Source organism: Oncorhynchus clarkii, chromosome 33 (genome assembly GCF_045791955.1).
Source record: "Oncorhynchus clarkii lewisi isolate Uvic-CL-2024 chromosome 33, UVic_Ocla_1.0, whole genome shotgun sequence".
Taxonomy (NCBI): Eukaryota; Metazoa; Chordata; class Actinopteri; order Salmoniformes; family Salmonidae; genus Oncorhynchus; species Oncorhynchus clarkii.
In genome coordinates this window covers 32,524,719-32,550,544 of record NC_092179.1, presented here as the reverse complement: position 1 = coordinate 32,550,544, position 25,826 = coordinate 32,524,719, and the positions used below count along the sequence as shown (strand labels likewise).

General features: G+C 45.4%; 1 protein-coding gene across 1 annotated transcript in view; it reads left to right on the top strand.

Annotated features, from left to right (window-relative positions):
• Window positions 1-25,826, top strand: part of LOC139393293 (calcium channel, voltage-dependent, L type, alpha 1C subunit) — a 511,196-nt gene that overhangs the window by 104,451 nt on the left and 380,919 nt on the right. Inside the window, exon 2 of the mRNA XM_071141816.1 lies at window positions 19,420-19,843. Within this exon, the coding sequence (XP_070997917.1) occupies window positions 19,420-19,843 (424 nt within the window). The remainder of the gene's footprint in view (window positions 1-19,419; window positions 19,844-25,826) is intronic.

Here is a 25,826-nt window from a genome sequence, read left to right as displayed (position 1 = left end):
GGGTATCGGCCTAATTCTGCTCTGCAAGCATTATTTGGTGTTCTACGTTGTACACGGAGGCTATTTTTGCAGAATTCTGCGTGCAGAGTCTCAATTTGGTGTTTGTCCTATTTTGTGAAGTCTTGGTTGGTGAGCGGACGCCAGACCTCACAACCATAAGGGCAATGGGTTCTATGACTGATTCCAGTGTTTTTAGCCGGATCCTAATTGGTATGTTGAAATTGATGTTACATTTGATGGCATAGAATGCCCGTCTTGCCTTGTCTCTCAGATCGTTCACAGCTTTGTGGAAGTTACCTGTGGCGCTGATGTTTAGGCCAAGGTATGTATAGTTTTTTGTGTGCTCTAGGGCAACAGTGTCTAGATGGAATTTGTATTTGTGTTCTTGGCGACTGGACCTTTTTTGGTCTTACTGAGATTTACTGTCAGGGCCCAGGTCTGACAGAATCTGTGCAGAAGATCTAGGTGCTGCTGTAGGCCCTCCTTGGTTGGTGACAGAAGCACCAGATCATCAGCAAACAGTAGACATTTGACTTCGGATTCTAGTAGGGTGAGGCTGGGGGCTGCAGACTTTTCTAGTGCCCGCGCCAATTCGTTGATATATATGTTGAAGAGGGTGGGGCTTAAGCTGCATCCCTGTCTCACCCCAAAACCCTGTGTGAAGAAATGTGTGTGTTTTTTGCCAATTTTAACCGCACACTTGTTGTTTGTGTACATGGATTTTATAATGTTGTATGTTTTACCCCCAACACCACTTTCCATCAGTTTGTATAGCAGACCCTCATGCCAAATTGAGTCGAAGGCTTTTTTGAAATCAACAAAGCATGAAAAGACTTTGCCTTTGTTTTGGTTTGTTTGGTTGTCAATTAGGGTGTGCAGGGTGAATACATGGTCTGTTGTACGGTAATTTGGTAAAAAGCCAATTTGACATTTGCTCAGTACATTGTTTTCATTGAGGAAATGTACGAGTCTGCTGTTAATGACAATGCAGAACATTTTCCCAAGGTTACTGTTGACGCATATTCCACGGTAGTTATTGGGGTCAAATTTGTCTCCACTTTTGTGGATTGGGGTGATCAGTCCTTGGTTCCAAATATTGGGGAAGATGCCAGAGCTAAGGATGATGTTAAAGAGTTTTAGTATAGCCAATTGGAATTTGTTGTCTGTATATTTGATCATTTCATTGAGGATACCATCAACACCACAGGCCTTTTTGGGTTGGAGGGTTTTTATTTTGTCCTGTAACTCATTCAAGGTAATTGGAGAATCCAGTGGGTTCTGGTGGTCTTTAATAGTTGATTCTAAGATCTGTATTTGATCATGTATATGTTTTTGCTCTTTATTCTTTGTTATAGAGCCAAAAAGATTGGAGAAGTGGTTTACCCATACATCTCCATTTTGGATAGATAATTCTTTGTGCTGTTGTTTGTTTAGTGTTTTCCAACTTTCCCAAAAGTGGTTATAGTCTATGGATTCTTCAATTACATTGAGCTGATTTCTGACATGCTGTTCCTTCTTTTTCCGTAGTGTATTTTCTCTCTCTCTCTCTCTCTCTCTCTCTCTCTCTCTCTCTCTCTCTCTCTCTCTCTCTCTCTCTCTCTCTCTCTCTCTCTCTGTCTCTGTCTCTGTCTCTGTCTCTCTCTCTCTCTCTCTCTGTCTCTCTCTCTCTCTCTCTCTCTGTCTCTCTCTCTCTCTCTCTCTGTGTTCGTCTCTGTCTCTCTCTCTGTGTCTCTCGCTCTGTCTCTCTCTCTCTCTCTCTCTCTCTCTCTCTCTCTCTCTCTCTCTGTCTCTCTCTCTCTCTCTCTTTCTCTCTCTCTCTCTCTCTGTGTGCGTCTCTGTCTCTCTCTCTCTCTCTCTCTGTGCGTCTTTGTCTCTCTCTCTCTCTCTCTCTCTCTGTGTGTGCGTCTCTCTCTCTCTCTCTCGCTCTCTCTCTGTGTGTGTGCGTCTCTGTCTCTCTCTCTCTCTCTCTCTCTGTGTGTGCGTCTCTCTCTCTCTCTCTCTAGTCCTCTCTTTGGTAAATGTAAGATGTTGGATGATAAGTGCTACTCTGCCTGTCTTCCTCTCCGTCTGGTAACTGGGCCAGATGATATCCGTGGTGATGATGGAAGTGAAACTGAAGCTGATTTCACACCCACAGAACTACACTTCCTGCCTGCCTGGCCCTCTCCTCTCCATACAGGCCTGGCTGATCAGTGGTGGAAGAGAGAGATGGAGAAAGGAGGAGGGAGATTGAGATACATTTGGAGGATAGGAGGAGAGAGATAGAGATAGAGTTGGAGTGGGGAGAAATGGTGGAAAAGGAGAGATTAAGGTGGATGGATAGTGATGGAGGGAGAGGTGAGTGTATGGAGGGATGGAGGGAGAGGTGAGTGTAGGGAGGGATGGAGGGATGGAGGGAGAGGTGAGTGTAGGGAGGGATGGAGGGATGGAGGGAGAGGTGAGTGTAGGGAGGGATGGAGGGATGGAGGGAGAGGTGAGTTGCCTTCTTTCATCTGCCTCCAGGTAGAATCTGGGTTGACTCTTTTACTCTCTGGTCCCATATTTCTCTCTGTCTCTGTCTCTGTCTCTGTCTCTGTCTCTCTCTCTCTCTCTCTCTCTCTCTCTCTCTCTCTCTCTCTCTCTCTCTCTAGATAAATATTAATGAGCAGGTTATTAATATCTTCCAGCCTGCGCTGTATGTGTGTGTGCGTGCCTGCGTGTAAGTGTTTGTGTGTGTGGGGTCGGCATAGAAGCACAGTGTATCAGAGAGGAAGAGGCGAAGCGAGAGGGTTTACGCCGCCCCAAAATCCGTCCACGTTAAGCAGATCATTAGTTATTAAACGCCCACAGAAATGCACGTTCTTCAGCTGAAAAATGATGGCCAGAGTTTACCCAGGATGTTGCACAACGATAAGTCACTGAGGTATCCTCCCTTAGTTAAAGTATTATATATTTGGGCTTGAAGTTAGAAATCTGAACTACCCACTTTGTGTAAATCCGTGTAAATGCTATATCTTTTCCTTTGATATTTCTACATTTAGTTGTTTTTTATAACCACCAGCATGCCATTGTTTATGAATCAAAAACAGTTGTAAAGTTAGTCTTCTTCGTGACTGAGATGAGCCGAATAGCCTGGTGTCCACTTGGTCTCCTGAGCCGAATAGCCTGGTGTCCACGTGGCCTCCTGAGCCGAATAGCCTGGTGTCCACTTGGTCTCCTGAGCCAAATAGCCTGGTGTCCACGTGGCCTCCTGAGCCGAATAGCCTGGTGTCCACTTGGTCTCCTGAGCCGAATAGCCTGGTGTCCACTTGGCCTCCTGAGCCAAATAGCCTGGTGTCCACTTGGCCTCCTGAGCCGAATAGCCTTGTGTCCACTTGGTCTCCTAAGCCGAATAGCCAGGTGTCCACTTGGCCTCCTGAGCCAAATAGCCTGGTGTCCACGTGGCCTCCTGAGCCAAATAGCCTGGTGTCCACGTGGCCTCCTGAGCCAAATAGCCTGGTGTCCACGTGGCCTCCTGAGCCAAATAGCCTGGTGTCCACATGGCCTCCTGAGCCAAATAGCCTGGTGTCCACGTGGCCTCCTGAGCCAAATAGCCTGGTGTCCACGTGGCCTCCTGAGCCAAATAGCGGTGCAAACTATTTTTACCAGAATCATTTGGATCTATATTTATACAGTACGTTCGGAAAGTAATCAGACCCCTTGAATTTTTCCATATTTTATTATGTGACAGCCTTATTTTAAAATGGATTAAATCACTCCCTAATCTACAAAGAAATACCCCATAATGACAAAGCAAAAACATTTCCGTAAGTTTCCGTTAATTTCCGTAAGTATTCAGACCCTTTACTCAGTACTTTGTTGAAGCACCTTTGGCAGCGATTACAGCCTCAAGTCTTCTTGGGTGTGATGCTACAAGCTTGGCACACCTGTATTTGGGGAGTTTCCCCCATTCTTCTCTGCAGATCCTCTCAAGCTCTGTTAGGTTGGATGGGGAGAGTCGCAAGATATTTTCAGGCCTCTCCAGAGATGTTCGATCGGTATCAAGTCCGGGCTCTGGCTGGGCCCCTCAAGGACATTCAGAGACTTGTCCCAAAGCCTCTCCTGCATTGTCTTGGCTGTGTGCTTAGGGTCATTGTCCTGTTGAAAGGTGAACCTTCACCCCAGTCTGTGGTCCTGAGTGAGCTTTTCATCAAGGATCTCTCTGTACTTTGCTCCGTTCATCTTTCCCTCTATCCGTACTAGTCTACCAGTCCCTGCCGCTGAAAAACATCCCCACAGCATGATGCTGCCACCACCATGCTTCACCGTAGGGAGGGTGCCAGGTTTCCTCCAGGCGTGATGATGCTTGGCATTCAGGCCAAATATTTCACTCTAACTTCCGCGACGCATATAAGGCCCTGCCCCGCCCCCCTTTCGGAAAAGCTGACCACGACTCCATTTTGTTGATCCCTGCCTACAGACAGAAACTAAAACAAGAGGCTCCCACGCTGAGGTCTGTCCAACGCTGGTCCGACCAAGCTGACTCCACACTCCAAGACTGCTTCCATCACGTGGACTGGGAGATGTTTCGTATTGCGTCAGATAACAACATTGACGAATACACTGATTCGGTGTGCGAGTTCATTAGAACGTGCGTTGAAGATGTCGTTCCCATAGCAACGATTAAAACATTCCCTAACCAGAAACCGTGGATTGATGGCAGCATTCGTGTGAAACTGAAAGCGCGAACCACTGCTTTTAATCAGGGCAAGGTGTCTGGTAACATGACCGAATACAAACAGTGCAGCTATTCCCTCCGCAAGGCTATCAAACAAGCTAAGCGCCAGTACAGAGACAAAGTAGAATCTCAATTCAACGGCTCAGACACAAGAGGCATGTGGCAGGGTCTACAGTCAATCACGGACTACAGGAAGAAACCCAGCCCAGTCACGGACCAGGATGTCTTGCTCCCAGGCAGACTAAATAACTTTTTTGCCCGCTTTGAGGACAATACAGTGCCACTGACACGGCCTGCAACGAAAACATGCGGTCTCTCCTTCACTGCAGCCGAGGTGAGTAAGACATTTAAACGTGTTAACCCTCGCAAGGCTGCAGGCCCAGATGGCATCCCCAGCCGCGCCCTCAGAGCATGCGCAGACCAGCTGGCCGGTGTGTTTACGGACATATTCAATCAATCCCTATACCAGTCTGCTGTTCCCACATGCTTCAAGAGGGCCACCATTGTTCCTGTTCCCAAGAAAGCTAAGGTAACTGAGCTAAATGACTACCGCCCCGTAGCACTCACATCCGTCATCATGAAGTGCTTTGAGAGACTAGTCAAGGACCATATCACCTCCACCCTACCTGACACCCTAGACCCACTCCAATTTGCTTACCGCCCAAATAGGTCCACAGACGATGCAATCTCAACCACACTGCACACTGCCCTAACCCATCTGGACAAGAGGAATACCTATGTGAGAATGCTGTTCATCGACTACAGCTCGGCATTCAACACCATAGTACCCTCCAAGCTCGTCATCAAGCTCGAGACCCTGGGTCTCGACCCCGCCCTGTGCAACTGGGTACTGGACTTCCTGACGGGCCGCCCCCAGGTGGTGAGGGTAGGCAACAACATCTCCTCCCCGCTGATCCTCAACACTGGGGCCCCACAAGGTTGCGTTCTGAGCCCTCTCCTGTACTCCCTGTTCACCCACGACTGCGTGGCCACGCACGCCTCCAACTCAATCATCAAGTTTGCGGACGACACAACAGTGGTAGGCTTGATTACCAACAACGATGAGACGGCCTACAGGGAGGAGGTGAGGGCCCTCGGAGTGTGGTGTCAGGAAAACAACCTCACACTCAACGTCAACAAAACTAAGGAGATGATTGTGGACTTCAGGAAACAGCAGAGGGAACACCCCCCTATCCACATCGATGGAACAGTAGTGGAGAGGGTAGCAAGTTTTAAGTTCCTCGGCATACACATCACAGACAAACTGAATTGGTCCACTCACACAGACAGCATCGTGAAGAAGGCGCAGCAGCGCCTCTTCAACCTCAGGAGGCTGAAGAAATTCGGCTTGTCACCAAAAGCACTCACAAACTTCTACAGATGCACAATCGAGAGCATCCTGGCGGGCTGTATCACCGCCTGGTATGGCAACTGCACCGCCCTCAACCGTAAGGCTCTCCAGAGGGTAGTGAGGTCTGCACAACGCATCACCGGGGGCAAACTACCTGCCCTCCAGGACACCTACACCACCCGATGTCACAGGAAGGCCATAAAGATCATCAAGGACATCAACCACCCGAGCCACTGCCTGTTCACCCCGCTATCATCCAGAAGGCGAGGTCAGTACAGGTGCATCAAAGCTGGGACCGAGAGACTGAAAAACAGCTTCTATCTCAAGGCCATCAGACTGTTAAACAGCCACCACTAACACTGAGTGGCTGCTGCCAACACACTGACACTGACTCAACTCCAGCCACTTTAATAATGGGAATTGATGGGAAATGATGTAAATATATCACTAGCCACTTTAAACAATGCTACCTTATATAAATGTTACTTACCCTACATTATTCATCTCATACGCATACGTATATACTGTACTCTATATCATCGACGGTATCCTTATGTAATACATGTATCACTAGCCACTTTAACTATGCCACTTTGTTTACATACTCATCTCATATGTATATACTGTACTCGATACAATCTACTGTATCTTGCCTATGCTGCTCTGTACCATCACTCATTCATATATCCTTATGTACATATTCTTTATCCCCTTACACTGTGTACAAGACAGTAGTTTTGGAATTGTTAGTTAGATTACTTGTTATTACTGCATTGTCGGAACTAGAAGCACAAGCATTTCGCTACACTCGCATTAACATCTGCTAACCATGTGTATGTGACAAATAAAATTTGATTTGATTTGATTTGGATTTGGTTTCATCAGACCAGAGAATAATGCGTCTCATGGTCTGAGAGTCTTTAGGTGCCTTTTGGCAAACTCCAAGCAGGCTGTCATGTGCCTTTTACTGAGGAGTAGCTTCCGTCTGGCCACTCTACCATAAAGGCCTGATTGGTGGAGTGTTGCAGAGATGGTCACCTCCCTGACTAAGGTCCTTCTCTCCCGATTGGTCAATTTGTCCGGGCGGCCAGCTATAGGAAGAGTCTCATTGAATATTCAACAAAATATTTCAAATAATGAGATGTATCCACCAATCCAAAGAGAGGAATAGACGGGAGCATGACAGCTCGTCTTTCTGCTCTGTGGACAACGAATCCCAATGTTAGGGGCGGAGACACAAGTATCTCGTCATACAGTACTTTTATCTCTCCTCTGCGGCCCACATCTCACTCTTCCTCTTACTGTTATATCTCTCCTCTTCCTCCCTGCTGCCCACATCTCACTCTTCCTCTTACTGTTATATCTCTCCTCTTCCTCCCTGCTGCCCACATCTCTCTCTTTCTCTTACTGTCATATCTCTCCTCTTCCTCCCTGTGTCTCACATCTCTCTCTTTCTCTTACTGTTATATATCTCCTCTTCCTCCATGTGTTTCACATCTCTCTCTTTCTCTTACTGTTATATCTCTCCTCTTCCTCCCTGCTGCCCACATCTCTCTCTTTCTCTTACTGTCATATCTCTCCTCTTCCTCCCTGCTGCCCACATCTATCTCTTTCTCTTACTGTTATATCTCTCCTCTTCCTCCCTGCAGCCCACATCTCTCTCTTTCTCTTACTGTTATATCTCTTCTCCTCCTCCCTGCTGCCCACATCTCTCTCTTTCTCTTACTGTTATATCTCTCCTCTTCCTCCCTGCTGCCCACATCTCTCTTTCTCTTACTGTTATATCTCTCCTCTTCCTCCCTACTGCCCACATCTCTCTCTTTCTCTTACTGTTATATCTCTCCTCTTCCTCCATGCAGCCCACATCTCTCTCTTTCTCTTACTGTTATATCTCTCCTCTTCCTCCCTAGTGCCCACATCTCTCTCTTTCTCTTACTGTTATATCTCTCCTCTTCCTCCCTGTGGCTCATATCAATTCATTTTAAAGGGTTTTATTAGCATGGGAAACATATGTTTACATTGTGAAAGCCACTGAAATAGATTTTTAAAAAGCAAAGTAAAATGTTTCTCTCTTTCTCTTACTATCATCTCTGATGTCTCTCCTCTGTCTCTCTGGACCTGCCTCTCCTCTGTCTCTCTGGACCTGTCTCTCTGGACCTGCCTCTCCTCTGTCTCTCTGGACCTGTCTCTCTGGACCTGTCTCTCTGGACTGTCTCTCTGGACCTGTCTCTCCTCTGTCTCTCTGGACCTGCCTCTCCTCTGTCTCTCTGGACCTGCCTCTCCTCTGTCTCTCTGGACCTGTCTCTCCTCTGTCTCTCTGGACCTGTCTCTCTGGACCTGTCTCTACACTCTTATAAAAAAATGTGCTATATAGTGTGGACCTGGTCCTAGATCAGTTCCTATACTCTGAGATGCTTTGTCCACTCTGACCCTCTCACTGTAAAGGATTCCCATCAGGCCTAGTGAGTTAGGAGCCTGTTTTCATCGGGGTCTGCTGTGTGCTGTTTCCCCTACAGGCTAGACAACAGGACATATTGCTACCACAGCACAGCACAGCATCCGCTCAGTAGCCGTTACAAACCTGGCACAGCAGCTCCACGTCTCTGTTTGTGTTGGTTCCCATGCAGTGAGACATTGATTGGCTTGTCATAATAAAACCATGTGACTAATCTCTCATTTATGATGGGGATCAATGGAGAGGCTGCCCAGGGACTAGTCTCAATCCATGATACATGATGCAGCCCAGGGACCAGTCTCAATCCATGATACATGATGCAGCCCAGGGACCAGTCTCAATCCATGATACATGATTCAGCCCAGGGACCAGCCTCAATCCATGATGCAGCCCAGGGACCAGCCTCAATCCATGATACATGATGCTGCCCAGGGACCAGCCTCAATCCATGATGCAGCCCAGGGACCAGTCTCAATCCATGATACATGATGCTGCCCAGGGACCAGCCTCAATCCATGATACACGATTCAGCCCAGGGACCAGCCTCAATCCATTATCCAACTGCCTTATGGATCATCAGGTCAGATGTTTTAGTTCTGACAACAGGTACACGGAACAGTGGACACGTTTTTTAAATGTTAAATGTTACCTTTATTTAACTAGACAAGTCAGACAGAACGGTTAGACAGAATAACATACTGCGGAATCTAGAAATACATGATTTCCATGATTTAAGGGAAAGGGAGAGACCAACAGTAGTCAGTTGTTCAACTGAATGCATTCAACTGAAATGTGTTAACTGCCTTGTTAACTGAACAGTGGGTTAACTGCCTTGTCAACTGAACAGTGGGTTAACTGCCTTGTTAACTGAACAGTGGGTTAACTGCCTTGTTAACTGAACAGTGGGTTAACTGCCTTGTTAACTGAACAGTGGGTTAACTGCCTTGTTAACTGAACAGTGGGTTAACTGCCTTGTTAACTGAACAGTGGGTTAACTGCCTTGTCAACTGAACAGTGGGTTAACTGCCTTGTCAACTGAACAGTGGGTTAACTGCCTTGTTAACTGAACAGTGGGTTAACTGCCTTGTTAACTGAACAGTGGGTTAACTGCCTTGTCAACTGAACAGTGGGTTAACTGCCTTGTTAACTGAACAGTGGGTTAACTGCCTTGTTAACTGAACAGTGGGTTAACTGCCTTGTCAACTGAACAGTGGGTTAACTGCCTTGTTAACTGAACAGTGGGTTAACTGCCTTGTCAACTGAACAGTGGGTTAACTGCCTTGTTAACTGAACAGTGGGTTAACTGCCTTGTCAACTGAACAGTGGGTTAACTGCCTTGTCAACTGAACAGTGGGTTAACTGCCTTGTTAACTGAACAGTGGGTTAACTGCCTTGTTAACTGAACAGTGGGTTAACTGCCTTGTTAACTGAACAGTGGGTTAACTGCCTTGTTGACTGAACAGTGGGTTAACTGCCTTGTTAACTGAACAGTGGGTTAACTGCCTTGTCAACTGAACAGTGGGTTAACTGCCTTGTCAACTGAACAGTGGGTTAACTGCCTTGTCAACTGAACAGTGGGTTAACTGCCTTGTCAACTGAACAGTGGGTTAACTGCCTTGTCAACTGAACAGTGGGTTAACTGCCTTGTTAACTGAACAGTGGGTTAACTGCCTTGTTAACTGAACAGTGGGTTAACTGCCTTGTCAACTGAACAGTGGGTTAACTGCCTTGTCAACTGAACAGTGGGTTAACTGCCTTGTCAACTGAACAGTGGGTTAACTGCCTTGTCAACTGAACAGTGGGTTAACTGCCTTGTCAACTGAACAGTGGGTTAACTGCCTTGTCAACTGAACAGTGGGTTAACTGCCTTGTTAACTGAACAGTGGGTTAACTGCCTTGTCAACTGAACAGTGGGTTAACTGCCTTGTCAACTGAACAGTGGGTTAACTGCCTTGTCAACTGAACAGTGGGTTAACTGCCTTGTCAACTGAACAGTGGGTTAACTGCCTTGTTAACTGAACAGTGGGTTAACTGCCTTGTTAACTGAACAGTGGGTTAACTGCCTTGTTAACTGAACAGTGGGTTAACTGCCTTGTTAACTGAACAGTGGGTTAACTGCCTTGTTAACTGAACAGTGGGTTAAGTGCCTTGTTCAGCGGCAGACCGACAGTTTTTTACCTTGACAGCTCGGGGATTCGATCCGGCAACCTTTCGGTTACTGGCCCAACGCTCTAACCACTTTATATTCCCAAAGCATGTTTAGGTATTTTTATTCTTCCTCATTACAAGACTAGGTCAGCCTCCCAAAGGGCTCTCTAATCCCTATATAGTGCACTATTTTGGACCAGAAGTAGTGGACTACATAGGAAATATGGTGTCATTTGGGAGGCAGTTTAGGATACTGGAGATGAGCCAGTATGTACTGTATATTATCAAATGGATAAATCAATAGGATAAAACACATCTGCTATAAAGCTGACTTCCTGTTGGGGTTTGGGGAAATCATATATACATTCTATGAATTATACTTCAATTATATGAAGTATACATACATTATATATGAATTATACATCAATTATATGAATTATATATACATTCTATGAATTATAAATCAATTATATGAATTATACATACATTACATATAAATTATATGAATTATACATACATTATATATAAATTATATGAATTATACATATATTATATGAATTATACATAAAGTATATATAAATTATATAAATTACACATCCATGATATATAAATTATATGAATTATACATCCATTATATATACATTATATATAGCATATGGATGGATGTGTGTCTGAGTGTGTTAGCCCAGTTAGCATATGGATGTGTGTCTGAGTGTGTTAACCCAGTTAGCATATGGATGTGTGTCTGAGTGTGTTAGCCCAGTTAGCATATGGATGTGTGTCTGAGTGTGTTAGCCCAGATAGCATATGGATGTGTGTTTCTGTGTATGAACAGGGCTAGCGGAGGAAGAGGAGGAGAGTGAGTGGCTGCTGCCAACATACTGACTCAACTACAGCCACTTTAATAATGGAAAAATTGATGTAAAAAATGTATCACTAGCCACTTTAAACAATGCCACTTAATATAATGTTTACAAACCCTACATTACTCATCTCATATGTATATGTATATACTGTACTCTATACCATCTACTGCATCTTTATGTAATACATGTATCACTAGCCACTTTAAACAATGCCACTTTTATATGTTTACATACCCTACATTACTCATCTCATATGTATATACTGTACTCTATACCATCTACTGCATCTTGCCTATGCCGCTCTGTACCATCACTCATTCATATATCTTTATGTACATATTCTTTATCCCTTTACACTTGTGTGTATAAGAGAGCGAGAAAGAGAGAGAGAGAGAGACAGAGAGAGAGAGAGAGAGAGAAAGAGACAGAGACAGAGAGAGAGACATAGAGAGAGAGAGAGACAGAGAGAGAGAGGGGTGTGTAAAGTGAGATGGAGTGAGAAGGGAAGAGTTGACTGAGTGGAGAATTGACTGAGTGGTAGCTGACTGAGTGGCAGCTCATATGGGTGGGGGAGAGAGGGGAAGGAGGGATGAGGAGGGAGGTTATGAAATGAGGTCAGTGAGAGGGAGGAGAGGAGGGAGAGAGAGAGGGAGTCTCCACAGGGATTGGTCAGTGTCAGTTCAAGGAGCGAGTGAGTTACTGCCCTTGTCTACTGCCCTTGTGAGTGTGTGTGTGTGTGTGTGTGTGTGTGTGTGTGTGTGTGTGTGTGTGTGTGTGTATGTGCACGCTGCAAATATGTCTGTGTGTAGTCTCTGTGTGTGTGTGTGTGTGTGTGTGTGTGTGTGTGTGTGTGTGTGTGTGTGTGTGTGTGTGTGTGTGTGTGTGTGTGTGTGTGTGTGTGTGTGTGTGTGTGTCAGTTACACATACAGGTCAGTACATAAACACAACAAGTAGGTGGGAAAGGCGTTGTGCCGTGAGGTGTTGCTCCTCTCACCAGATTTTCTGTTCAATTCAATTCATCAATTACTCATTCAATTCACTAATCAATTCTTCAATTACTCATTCAATTCACTAATCAATTTATCATAAAAAACATAAAAACACCAAATAATGCATGCAGAGCAGAATTAGGCCGATACCCACTAATTATCAAAATCCAGAAAAGAGCCGTTAAATTCTACAACCACCTAAAAGGAAGCGATTCCCAAACCTTCCATAACAAAGCCATCACCTACAGAGAGATGAACCTGGAGAAGAGTCCCCTAAGCAAGCTGGTCCTGGGGCTCTGTTCACAAACACAAACACACCCTACAGAGCCCCATGACAGCAGCACAATTAGACCCAACCAAATCATGAGAAAACAAAAAGATAATTACTTGACACATTGGAAAGAATTAACAAAAAAACAAAGCAAACTAGAATGCTATTTGGCCCTAAACAGAGAGTACACAGCAGCAGAATACCTGACCACTGTGACTGACCCAAACTTAAGGAAAGCTTTGACTATGTACAGACTCAGTGAGCATAGCCTTGCTATTGAGAAAAGGCGCCGTAGGCAGACATGGCTCTCAAGAGAAGACAGGCTATGTGCTCACTGCCCACAAAATGAGGTGGAAACTGAGCTGCACTTCCTAACCTCCTGCCCAATGTATGTCCATATTAGAGAGACATATTTCCCTCAGATTACACAGATCCACAAAGAATTCGAAAACAAATCCAAATTTGAAAAACTCCCATATCTACTGGATGAAATTCCACAGTGTGCCATCACAGCAGCAAGATTTGTGACCTGTTGCCACGAGAAAAGGACAACCAGTGAAGAACACACACCATTGTAAATACAACCCATATTTATGCTTATTTATTTTATCTTGTGTCCTTTAACCATTTGTACATTGTTAAAACACTGTATATATATATATATAATATGACATGTGTAATGTCTTTACTGTTTTGAAACCTCTGTATGTGTAATGTTTACTGTTAATTTTTGTTGTTTTTCACTTTATATATTCACTTTGTGTGTTGTCTACCTCACTTGCTTTGGCAATGTTAACACATGTTTCCCATGCCAATAAAGCCCTTGAATTGAATTGAATTGAATTGAATTGAGAGAGACAGAGAGGTAGAGAGAGAGAGAGAGGTAGAGAGAGAGAGAGAGAGGTAGAGAGAGAGAGAGAGAGCGAGAGAGAGAGAGAGGTAGAGAGAGACAGAGAGAAACAGAGAGGTAGAGAGAGAGAGATAGAGAGACAGAGAGGTAGAGAGAACATGTAAACATGGAATGTAGTAAGGTAATTTGGAGGTTTTGTAGACCGGAACAGACATTTTGCACAGCTAATTATCACTAGGCGGTGTTCAGAATGGATTTTATATCCCAAATGGTAGCCTATTTAGTATACAGTCCACTGCTTTTGACCAGGGCCCATAGAGCTGTGTAAAGGGATCTGGGTGCCATTTAGGACCAAGCCCAAGTCATGTATCACTACAAGAAACAGATTAATTTTGACTGTTTGTCTTTAGGCGCTGTAAGGAACACTTAACTGCAGTTAAATATAGAACTGCCTTTGGATGACAACTGAGCCACTCACCATCACCATCAGACTTTAAACCATCTCAATCTCATCTTCATCAATAAAGTAATGAGTGGATGAATGATTGATCCGATTCCTAGTTGATTTCTGCAAGGATTCACTCACTGCTGGAATTACTGATGTCTCCTCCTCCTCAGTCCTTCATCCCTTTATCCTCATCCCTCCATCCCTCTATCCTCATCCCTCCATCCTCTCCTCATCCCTATATCTTCTCCTCCTCATCCCTCTATCCTCTCCTCCTCATCCCTATATCCTCTCTTCCTCATCCCTCCATCCCTCTATCCTCTCCTCCTCATCCCCCCATCCCTCTATCATCTCCTCCTCATCCCTCCATCCTCTCCTCCTCCTCAGCCCTTCTTCCCTTTATCCTCATCCCTCTATCCTCTCCTCCTCATCCCTCTATCCTCTCCTCCTCATCCCTAAATCCTCTCCTCCTCATCCCTGCATCCTCTCCTCCTCATCCCTCTATCCTCTCCTCCTCATCCCTCCGTCCCTCTATCCTCTCCTCCTCGTCCCTCCATCCCTCTATCCTTTTCTCAGTCCCTCTATCCTCTCCTCCTCATCCCTATATCCTCTCCTCCTCGTCCCCTTTATCCTCTCCTCCTCATCCCTCCGTCCCTCTATCCTCTCCTCCTCGTCCCTCCATCCCTCTATCCTTTCCTCAATCCCTCTATCCTCTCCTCTCCTCCATCACAAAATAAGTGATATTTTTCGCCTTTCTGGTTCCTGAGGATAATGAAGTGATATTAATTGAATATAGTGACAGATCGGCTGTGAGTTTTAACCTTTAAAGAAACCACAGTCTGAGTCTCTCCACACACACACACACACACACACACACACACACACACACACACCCTGGCTCGCTGCTCAGATGAATCCATCTGCTGTCTTATTCAATGGTTTGAATGTTATTAGAGAGAATGACTTCAGCTGTGATTAAGAGCCTGTGTGTGTGTGTGTGTGTGTGTGTGTGTGTGTGTGTGTGTGTGTGTGTGTGTGTGTGTGTGTGTGTGTGTGTGTGTGTGTGTGTGTGTGTGTGTGTGTGTGTGTGTGTGTGTGTGTGTGTGCGTGCGGTGTGTGTGGTGTGTGTGTGTGTGTGTTTATTACTACAGACACTAACCAGGTTTCCATCCAACCTTTTTCTGTGGGTAAAGTACATGTTGGGTAAAAACCATCAGTACAGGCCTGATGTAAACAGCACATTTATCTGTCAACTTTACAAAAGTCAAAACAAGACAAAATACGCTACACAAAGTGGGATGTTTCTGTGACAGTAATATTAATTATGTGAGAAAATGAGGTGGAAACATCTTTCTGGGTAAATATTGACATAATAACCATATTGAAGTAAACCCTGGAGTAACGTGATGACATGGTGATTGGTCGTCAGACTAGTCAGGTCGTCCCACTACGACTCAGATTAAATAAGTGATGATATGGTGTTTGGTCGTCCCACTGCGACTCAGATTAAATAAGTGATGATATGGTGTTTGGTCGTCCCACTACGACTCAGATTAAATAAGTGATGATATGGTGTTTGGTCGTCCCACTACGACTCAGATTAAATAAGTGATGACATGGTGTTTGGTCGTCCCACTACGACTCAGATTAAATAAGTGATGACATGGTGTTTGGTCGTCCCACTACGACTCAGATTAAATACGTGATGATATGGTGTTTGGTCGTCCCACTACGACTCAGATGAAATAAGTGATGACATGGTGTTTGGTCGTCCCACTACGACTCAGATGAAATAAGTGATGACATGGTGTTTGGTCGTCCCACTACGACTCAGATTAAATAAGTGATGATATGGTGTTTGGTCGTCCCACTACGACTCAGATTAAATAAGTGATGACTTGGTGTTTGGTCGTCCCACTACGACTCAGATTAAATACGTGATGATATGGTGTTTGGTCGTCCCACTACGACTCAGATTAAATAAGTGATGACATGGTGTTTGGTCGTCCCACTACGACTCAGATTAAATAAGTGATGATATGGTGTTTAGTCGTCCCACTACGACTCAGATTAAATAAGTGATGATATGGTGTTTGGTCGTCCCACTACGACTCAGATTAAATAAGTGATGACATGGTGTTTGGTCGTCCCACTACGACTCAGATTAAATAAGTGATGATATGGTGTTTGGTCGTCCCACTACGACTCAGATTAAATAAGTGATGACATGGTGTTTGGTCGTCCCACTGCGACTCAGATTAAATAAGTGATGACATGGTGTTTGGTCGTCCCACTGCGACTCAGATTAAATAAGTGATGACATGGTGTTTGGTCGTCCCACTACGACTCAGATGAAATAAGTGATGATATGGTGTTTGGTCGTCCCACTACGACTCAGATTAAATAAGTGATGACATGGTGTTTGGTCGTCCCACTGCGACTCAGATTAAATAAGTGATGATATGGTGTTTGGTCGTCCCACTGCGACTCAGATTAAATAAGTGATGATATGGTGTTTGGTCGTCCCACTACGACTCAGATTAAATAAGTGATGACATGGTGTTTGGTCGTCCCACTACGACTCAGATTAAATAAGTGATGACATGGTGTTTGGTCGTCCCACTACGACTCAGATTAAATAAGTGATGATATGGTGTTTGGTCGTCCCACTATGACTCAGATTAAATAAGTGATGATATGGTGTTTGGTCGTCCCACTGCGACTCAGATTAAATAAGTGATGATATGGTGTTTGGTCGTCCCACTGCGACTCAGATTAAATAAGTGATGATATGGTGTTTGGTCGTCCCACTGCGACTCAGATTAAATAAGTGATGATATGGTGTTTGGTCGTCCCACTACGACTCAGATTAAATAAGTGATGATATGGTGTTTGGTCGTCCCACTGCGACTCAGATTAAATAAGTGATGACATGGTGTTTGGTCGTCCCACTACGACTCAGATTAAATAAGTGATGACATGGTGTTTGGTCGTCCCACTGCGACTCAGATTAAATAAGTGATGACATGGTGTTTGGTCGTCCCACTGCGACTCAGATTAAATAAGTGATGATATGGTGTTTGGTCGTCCCACTGCGACTCAGATTAAATAAGTGATGATATGGTGTTTGGTCGTCCCACTGCGACTCAGATTAAATAAGTGATGATATGGTGTTTGGTCGTCCCACTGCGACTCAGATTAAATAAGTGATGATATGGTGTTTGGTCGTCCCACTACGACTCAGATTAAATAAGTGATGACATGGTGTTTGGTCGTCCCACTACGACTCAGATTAAATAAGTGATGACATGGTGTTTGGTCGTCCCACTACGACTCAGGAAACCATGCAGTTTATTAGGCTACAGATGAAATATGTGATGATGAACTTCACAGGGAGGTCAAAGTGCAGTGATGAACTTGATGCTCCTTTCCAATAAATATTGAGGCTCATTCTGGTAACATGATGATCGATACGTGACTGACGTTTGACAAATACAAATAATCTAGGTCTTTTGTCCATAATAATCTCATCATGTAGGATATACCCTGGACTCCCTAATGGCGCAGCGGTCTAAGGCACTGCATCTCAGTGCAAGAGGCGTCACTACAGTCCCTGGTTTGAATCCAGACCAGAATCACATCCGGCCGTGATTTGGAGTCCCATAGGGCGGTGCACAATTGGCCCAGCGTCGTCCGGGTTTGGCCGAGGGAAGCCTGTCATTGAAAATAAGAATTTGTTCTGAATTGACTTGCCCAGTTAAATAAAGGTTAAATATAATAAACCCGCACTAAATGTTAGTGACAAAAGGTGAAAATGCGATGGAAACCCATTTAATGGAACCGCGTTAGTGATTTTAATGTGCACTACGTCATCACACACAGACTTCTATCACAACGACTCAATTGGATGAAAAATGTGAGGATTCTATTTATGAGGATTATATTTATGAGGATTCTATTTATGAGGATTCTATTTATGAGGATTCTATTTGTGAGGATTCTATTTATGAGGATTATATTTATGAGGATTCTATTTATGAGGATTCTATTTATGAGGATTCTATTTATGAGGATTATTTTTATGAGGATTCTATTTATGAGGATTCTATTTATTAGGATTCTATTTATGAGGATTCTATTTATGAGGATTCTATTTATGAGGATTCTATTGGTGAGGATTCTATTTATGAGGATTCTATTTATGAGGATTCTAGAATATTGACGTGAAAATTCTGTCGACAACTGGATGGTAAATCTTGCTGTTGTTTTTCAGTTATCTCCACCACTACGGCTCTGCTTTATCCCTCTTTTAACTCTGTCCCCAGATCAGCGTTAGGCTGGGTTTAGACATGGAGTACTGTGCAGAGAGATTAGGCATGGAGGGTCTTAGAACAGTGTCAATACATGATGAGTAGAGATGTCTTACACTATTATTGGAGTATGACATGTACAGTACTTTGTTTCTGGTTGTAATCTAGCTGACACATGGAGAACTTGGGGTAAATCTCTCTGTATCTCTGTCACACACACTCTCTCTCTCTCTCTCTCTCTCTCTCTCTCTCTCTCTCTCTCTCTCTCCTTTTTTGTCTTTTCTACCTCTCCTCTCCTCTTGCCTCTTTCTTCTATATCTCCTCTTCCCTCTCTCTCTCTCTCTCTCTCTCTTCTTCCCTTTCTAACTCTCCTCCTCTCCCTCTTCTCCTCTCTCTCTCTCTCTCTCTCTCTCTCTCTCCTCTTCCCTCTCTCTCTATCTCTCCTCCTCTCTCTCACTCTCCCTCTTCTCCTCTCTCTCTCTCTCTCTCTCCTCTTCCCTCTCTCTCTCCCTCTTCTCCTCTCTCTCTCTCTCCTCTTCCCTCTCTCTCTATCTCTCCACCTCTCTCTCTCTCCTCTCTCTCCTACTCTCTCCCTCTTCTCCTCTCTCTCTCTCTCTCCTCTTCCCTCTCTCTCTGTCTCTCCTCCTCTCTCTCTCTCTCTCTCTCTCTCTCTCTCTCTCTCTCTCTCTCTCTCTCTCTCTCTCTCTCTCTCTCCAGTCCAACCCCTTTCAGATCACGGCTGCTCTTCTGCACTGAATGTCTCTCTGTCTGCCTGACTGTCTATTAAAATAAAAGCAATACTGTAGGATAGTTGTGTTGTTTCATTTAGTCAGGATTAAATTGGCAACGGAGTCGGACTGGTCTGACTTCCACAATCTGAATGGCAATAAGCGACCTGTCCCTAAACTAACTCCACTAAATAGATCAAGATTACATAGATGTACCAAACAACATGTTCCCAATGGCCCCGTTCCGCCACTGTATCCCACATCTCAAGTCACCCTGCTCACCCCTCTCCCCCTTCTCTCCTCCTTCCAGGCTCCGACTACTCCCCCCCACCGCTGCCGGTGGTGGCGCCCAGTCTGAACGATACCAGCGTTGCAGATGGAGGAGGCGGCGTGGGTGGCGTCACAGCCCTGGGTGGAAGTGGAGGTGGGCGCGGGCCCCTGGAGGCCGTGGTCGGAGGGGCGGTGGTGGGGCTAGCGGCAGAGCACATCCCCAGCGGCCCCGGGGCGGCCCTCACCTGGCAGGCGGCCATCGAGGCGGCGCGGCAGGCCAAGCAGATGGGGAACGCGGGCGCGCCCATCTCCACAGCCAGCTCCACACAGAGGAAGAGGCAGCACTACACCAACAAGCCCAAGAAACCCATCAACACGGCCCCAACCAGACCTCCCAGAGCCCTGCTCTGCCTCACCCTCAAGAACCCCATCCGCAGAGCATGCATCAGCATAGTGGAGTGGAAGTATCCTCTATTATATATAGTGGTGTGAACTGGTTTATTATATAGTGATGGTGTGAACTGGTTTATTATATATAGTGATGGTGTGAACTGGTTTGTTATATATAGTGGTGTGAACTGGTTTATTATATAGTGATGGTGTGAACTGGTTTATTATATATGGTGATGGTGTGAACTGGTTTATTATATATAGTGATGGTGTGAACTGGTTTATTATATATAGTGATGGTGTGAACTGGTTTATTATATATAGTGATGGTGTGAACTGGTTTATTATATATAGTGATGGTGTGAACTGGTTTATTATATATAGTGATGGTGTGAACTGGTTTATTATATATAGTGATGGTGTGAACTGGTTTGATTGACTACTCTACACCACTGCAAAACCAATAGGATACATTTTTATTGTTTATAAGTAATAAATGGAATTGATATATTTTAGGAACTCAGTCGCACCCCTGTCAAAATGTGTAGAATTGTGAACAGCGTGAACAGGGTGAACAGGGCGAACAGCGTGAACAGTTTGGGGTTGTATGGGTTGAAGGGTGGGGGTTTGTTACTAAATGACATTATGCATCCGGACCTTTGGCAACAAGGAAATGTGTGTTTCCGGGCCTTCTCAGAAAGTGATAGAACACCCTGTTACATGCTGTATCATCACAGATTTGCATCAGAATACCTGTATACTTTACCCACACACCGAGAGTTGGCTAGTTATGGTGGAGTTGGCTAGATACGGTGGAGTTGGCTAGTTATGGTGGAGTTGGCTAGTTATGGTGGAGTTGGCTAGTTATGGTGGAGTTGGCTAGATACGGTGGAGTTGGCTAGTTATGGTGGAGTTGGCTAGATACGGTGGAGTTGGCTAGTTATGGTGGAGTTGGCTAGTTATGGTGGAGTTGGCTAGATACGGTGGAGTTGGCTAGTTATGGTGGAGTTGGCTAGTTATGGTGGAGTTGGCTAGTTATGGTGGAGTTGGCTAGATACGGTGGAGTTGGCTAGTTATGGTGGAGTTGGCTAGATACGGTGGAGTTGGCTAGTTATGGTGGAGTTGGCTAGTTATGGTGGAGTTGGCTAGTTATGGTGGAGTTGGCTAGTTATGGTGGAGTTGGCTAGTTATGGTTGGAGTTGGCTAGATATGGTGGAGTTGGCTAGTTATGGTGGAGTTGGCTAGTTATGGTGGAGTTGGCTAGGTATGGTGGAGTTGGCTAGTTATGGTGGAGTTGGCTAGATACGGTTGAGTTGGCTAGATATGGTTGAGTTGGCTAGTTATGGTGGAGTTGGCTAGTTATGGTGGAGTTGGCTAGTTATGGTGGAGTTGGCTAGTTATGGTGGAGTTGGCTAGTTATGGTGGAGTTGGCTAGTTATGGTGGAGTTGGCTAGTTATGATGGAGTTGGCTAGATACGTTGAGATGACTAGATACGGTTGAGTTGGCTAGATATGGTTGAGTTGGCTAGATACGGTTGAGTTGGCTAGATACGGTTGAGTTGGCTAGATATGGTTGAGTTGGCTAGATACGGTTGAGTTGGCTAGATATGGTTGAGTTGGCTAGATATGGTGGAGTTGGCTAGATACGTTGAGTTGGCTAGATATGGTTGAGTTGTGAATCAGGGATCACATACTAAAATGTACTGTATACACTCTTTTTTTGCTTTGAAGTTGCTTGGCTATATTATATAAAATATAAAAGAATCTTCCAACAGGGATGTTATGAGACACTATTTAAAACCTTTTGGGCTAGCGCCCCACCTCGACAACATCCGGTGAGACTTCAAAATACAAAATCTTTAATATTGAACATACATGAAAATACAAGTGTCATACATCATTTAAAAGCTTAACTTCTTGTTAATCTAGCTGCTTTGTCAGATTTCAAAAAGGCTTTACGGTGAAAGCAGACCATGCGATTATCTGAGGACAGTGCCCAGCATAAAAAAACATAAAAAACATTTTCCAAACCGGCAGAGGCCTCCCAAAAGTCAGAAATAGCGATAAAATATATCACTTACCTTTGAAGATCTTCCTCTGTTTGCAATCCCAAGTTGCATTGTTCGATACAGTCCTTCTTTATATCCCAAAAAAGTAAGTTTAGTTGGTGCGCCTGATTCAGTAATCCACCTGTTCTACTCGTTCAAAATGCATACAAAGGAATCCCAAAAGTTACCAATAAACTTCGTCCAAACAAGTCAAACAACGTTTCTAATCAATCCTCAGGTACCCTAATATGTAAATAAACGCTAACATTTAAGATGGAAAATAGTGTGTTCAATACCGGATGAGTGCGTGCCCTCATCCACGCGTGCCACAAGACTACAGTCAAAATGAGAGCCACCTTGAAAAACTACAAATTCTAGCTCATTTTTCAAAAAACAAGACTGTTGACATCTAGTGGAATCCATAGGAACTGCAATCTGGGAGGATTTCCTTAGATTTTCCCATAGACAAGCATTCCAATGGGTGAACACCTCAACAACAAAACGGAATGGATTCTCCTCGGGTTTTTACCTGCCATATCAGTTCTGTTATACTCACAGACATTATTTATTTAGTTATTTTTTGCGCCCAATTTCGTGGTATCCAATTGGTAGTAGTTACAGTCTTGTCTCATCGCTGCAACTCTGTTACGGACTCGGGAGAGGCGAAGGTCAAGAGCCATGCATCCTCCAAAACATAACCCAACCAAGCCGCACTGCTTCTTGACACAATGCCCATCCAACCCGGAAGCCAGCCGCACTAATGTGTCGGAGGAAACACCGTACACCTGGCGACCATGTCAGCGTGCACTGCGCCCGGCCCGCCAGAGAAGTCGCTAGTGCGCGATGAGACAAGGATATCCCTGCCGGCCAAACCGGACGACGCTGAGCCATTTGACTCACAGACATTATTTTAACAGTTTTAGAAACTTCACAGTGTTTTCTATCCAATACTACCAATTATATGCATATCCTAGCTTCTGGGCCTGAGTAACAGGTAGTTTACTTTGGGCACGTCAGTCATCCAAACTTCCGAATACTGCCCCCTATCCCTAAGAAGATCTAATGGCTGTTCTAGACTCATCAAAACAATTGTCATTAGTGAATTCTAGCGTGTTCATGTTAACATATGATCTGTACTGTAGGTTGAGCTATTTTAATGAGAGGCATTGATTGGTTAACATTATGTGTGTGTGAGGTTCTGTGATGTTGTCTGTCAGCCAGCGGTTAAGCCAAGGGTAACTGGACAGACTCTGATCTACGTGTGTGTGTAAGTTAAGGACTGTGTGTGTTTTTGTGTGTGCGCGAGCGAGCGTGCATGTGTGTATGCCTATATTCATCCGTTCATGTGCGTGTGTGTGTGTTGGTGTGTGTGTGTGTGTGTCTGTGTGTGTGTCTGTGTGTGTTTCTATGTGTGAGTGTGTCCCTATCATCGTGCCTAGCATGCAGGTGGAGGGGAGGGAGAATGGAGGAGGGGGAGAGGTGGAATGGAGGTAGGAGGGAGAGGTGGAGGGAGAGAGGAGGGAGAGAAGAGGGATGAGCGGGGAGAGAAGAAGGAGGAGGGGAGAGGAGGGTGGTGGATTGGGGGTGGAAGAAGAAAGGGAGGGATTGGGAGGATCTCAAGGATGAGTCACAGAGCAACCAGAATCCCAAATTAACTTTACGCTTTTCCTTCTCTTTCCTTCTCCCTGTATCTTTCCTTCCTTTCTCTCTTCCTGTATCTTTCCTTCCTTTCTCTCTTCCTGTATCTTTCCTTCCTTCCTTCCTTCCTTCCTTCCTTCCTTCCTTCCTTCCTTCCTTCCTTCCTTCCTTCCCTGTCCCTCTCCCTGTATCCTTCCTTCCTTCCTTCCTTCCCTGTTCCTCTCCCTGTATCCTTCCTTCTTTCCCTGTCCCTCTCCCTGTATCCTTGCTTCCTTCCTTCCCTGTCCCTCTCCCTGTATCCTTGCTTCCTTCCTTCCCTGTTCCTCTCCCTGTATCCTTCCTTCCCTGTCCCTCTCCCTGTATCCTTCCTTCCCTGTCCCTCTCCCTGTATCCTTCCTTCCCTCTTTCCCTGTTCCTCTCCCTGTATCCTTCCTTCCTTCCCTGTCCCTCTCCCTGTATCCTTCCTTCCTTCCTTCCTTCCTTCCTTCCTTCCTTCCTTCCTTCCTTCCTTCCTTCCTTCCTTCCTTCCTTCCTTCCTTCCCTGTTCTTCTCCCTGTATCTTTCCTTCCCTCCTTCCCTGTGCCTCTCTTTCTCATGAGAGTGAGGGACAACGTGCAATATCCCCCCCCTCCATCTCTCACCGTCTCTCTCCTTCTCTCTCTCTCTCTTTCTGTCTCTCTGTCTCGCTCCCTCTCTCTCCCGTGAGATCACAGAAGAGATGGAGAGAGAGAGAGGGAGAGAGAGAAGGAGAGAGACGGTAAGAGATGGAGGGAGGCAGAGAGAGGGAGAGAGAGAGAGAGGAAGGAAGGAGTAAGTGAGGGGGCAGGAGTAGAGACATATTTAGAAGGAGAGGAAGCATGGGAATGAAACCCTAATAAAGAGGTCTGAGTAAATGCTAAATGCGTCTCTTCCTTTTGGTCTAAAAGAGTCTAAAACAGCTAGTGGGAGGAGACTGACCAGATACTGTCCTGCTCTAAATTCACAGGAGAGGTGAGACACGATCTATACTTGTGAAACCACTTGACACACACGCGCAGGTCAGTGGTGGTCGGTGACCTTTAAGATGAGCAGGGCCTTGTTTATCTTTCAGCATGTTGGATGACTGTCGTTCATATTCCATTCAACCAGCTCAATGTAACATTGATAGGTTTTAAGCCTCTACATGATACTCAGAGTTTCCATTGTACCCTTCATGAGGTGGGTTTATAGGTGGAGGTGCTCAGGTCGAGAGAAAATGTTTGAGTAATCAAGATGATAGACAGTGACACATTCAATACCGCCTTGCACACTCTTGCCTGCGTCTGGCTGATCCAGGGTGTAGTCGTTAGTCCAACAGTTGCCTGCGTCTGGCTGATCCAGGGTGTAGTCGTTAGTCCAACAGTTGCCTGCGTCTGGCTGATCCAGGGTGTAATCGTTAGTCCAACAGTTGCCTGCGTCTGGCTGATCCAGGGTGTAGTCGTTAGTCCAACAGTTGCCTGCGTCTGGCTGATCTCGGGTGTAATCGTTAGTCCAACAGTTGCCTGCGTCTGGCTGATCCAGGGTGTAGTCATTAGTCCAACAGTTGCCTGCGTCTGGCTGATCCAGGGTGTAGTCGTTAGTCCAACCGTTGCCTGCGTCTGGCTGATCCAGGGTGTAGTCGTTAGTCCAACAGTTGCCTGAGTCTGGCTGATCCAGGGTGTAGTCGTTAGTCCAACAGTTGCCTGAGTCTGGCTGATCCAGGGTGTAGTCGTTAGTCCAACAGTTGCCTGCGTCTGGCTGATCCAGGGTGTAGTCGTTAGTCCAACAGTTGCCTGCGTCTGGCTGATCCAGGGTGTAGTCGTTAGTCCAACAGTTGCCTGTGTCTGGCTGATCCAGGGTGTAATCGTTAGTCCGACAGTTGCCTGTGTCTGGCTGATCAAGGGTGTAATCGTTAGTCCAACAGTTGCCTGCATCTGGCTGATCCAGGGTGTACTCGTTAGTCCAACAGTTGCCTGCGTCTGGCTGATCCAGGGTGTAATCGTTAGTCCAACATTTGCCTGCGTCTGGCTGATCCAGGGTGTAATCGTTAGTCCAACCGTTGCCTGCGTCTGGCTGATCCAGGGTGTAGTCGTTAGTCCAACACTTGCCTGCGTCTGGCTGATCCAGGGTGTAATCGTTAGTCCAATAGTTGCCTGCGTCTGGCTGATCCAGGGAGTAATCGTTAGTCCAACAGTTGCCTGCGTCTGGCTGATCCAGGGTGTAATCGTTAGTCCAACAGTTGCCTGCGTCTGGCTGATCCAGGGTGTAATCGTTAGTCCAACACTTGCCTGCGTCTGGCTGATCCGGGGTGTAATCGTTAGTCCAATAGTTGCCTGTGTCTGGCTGATCCAGGGAGTAATCGTTAGTCCAACAG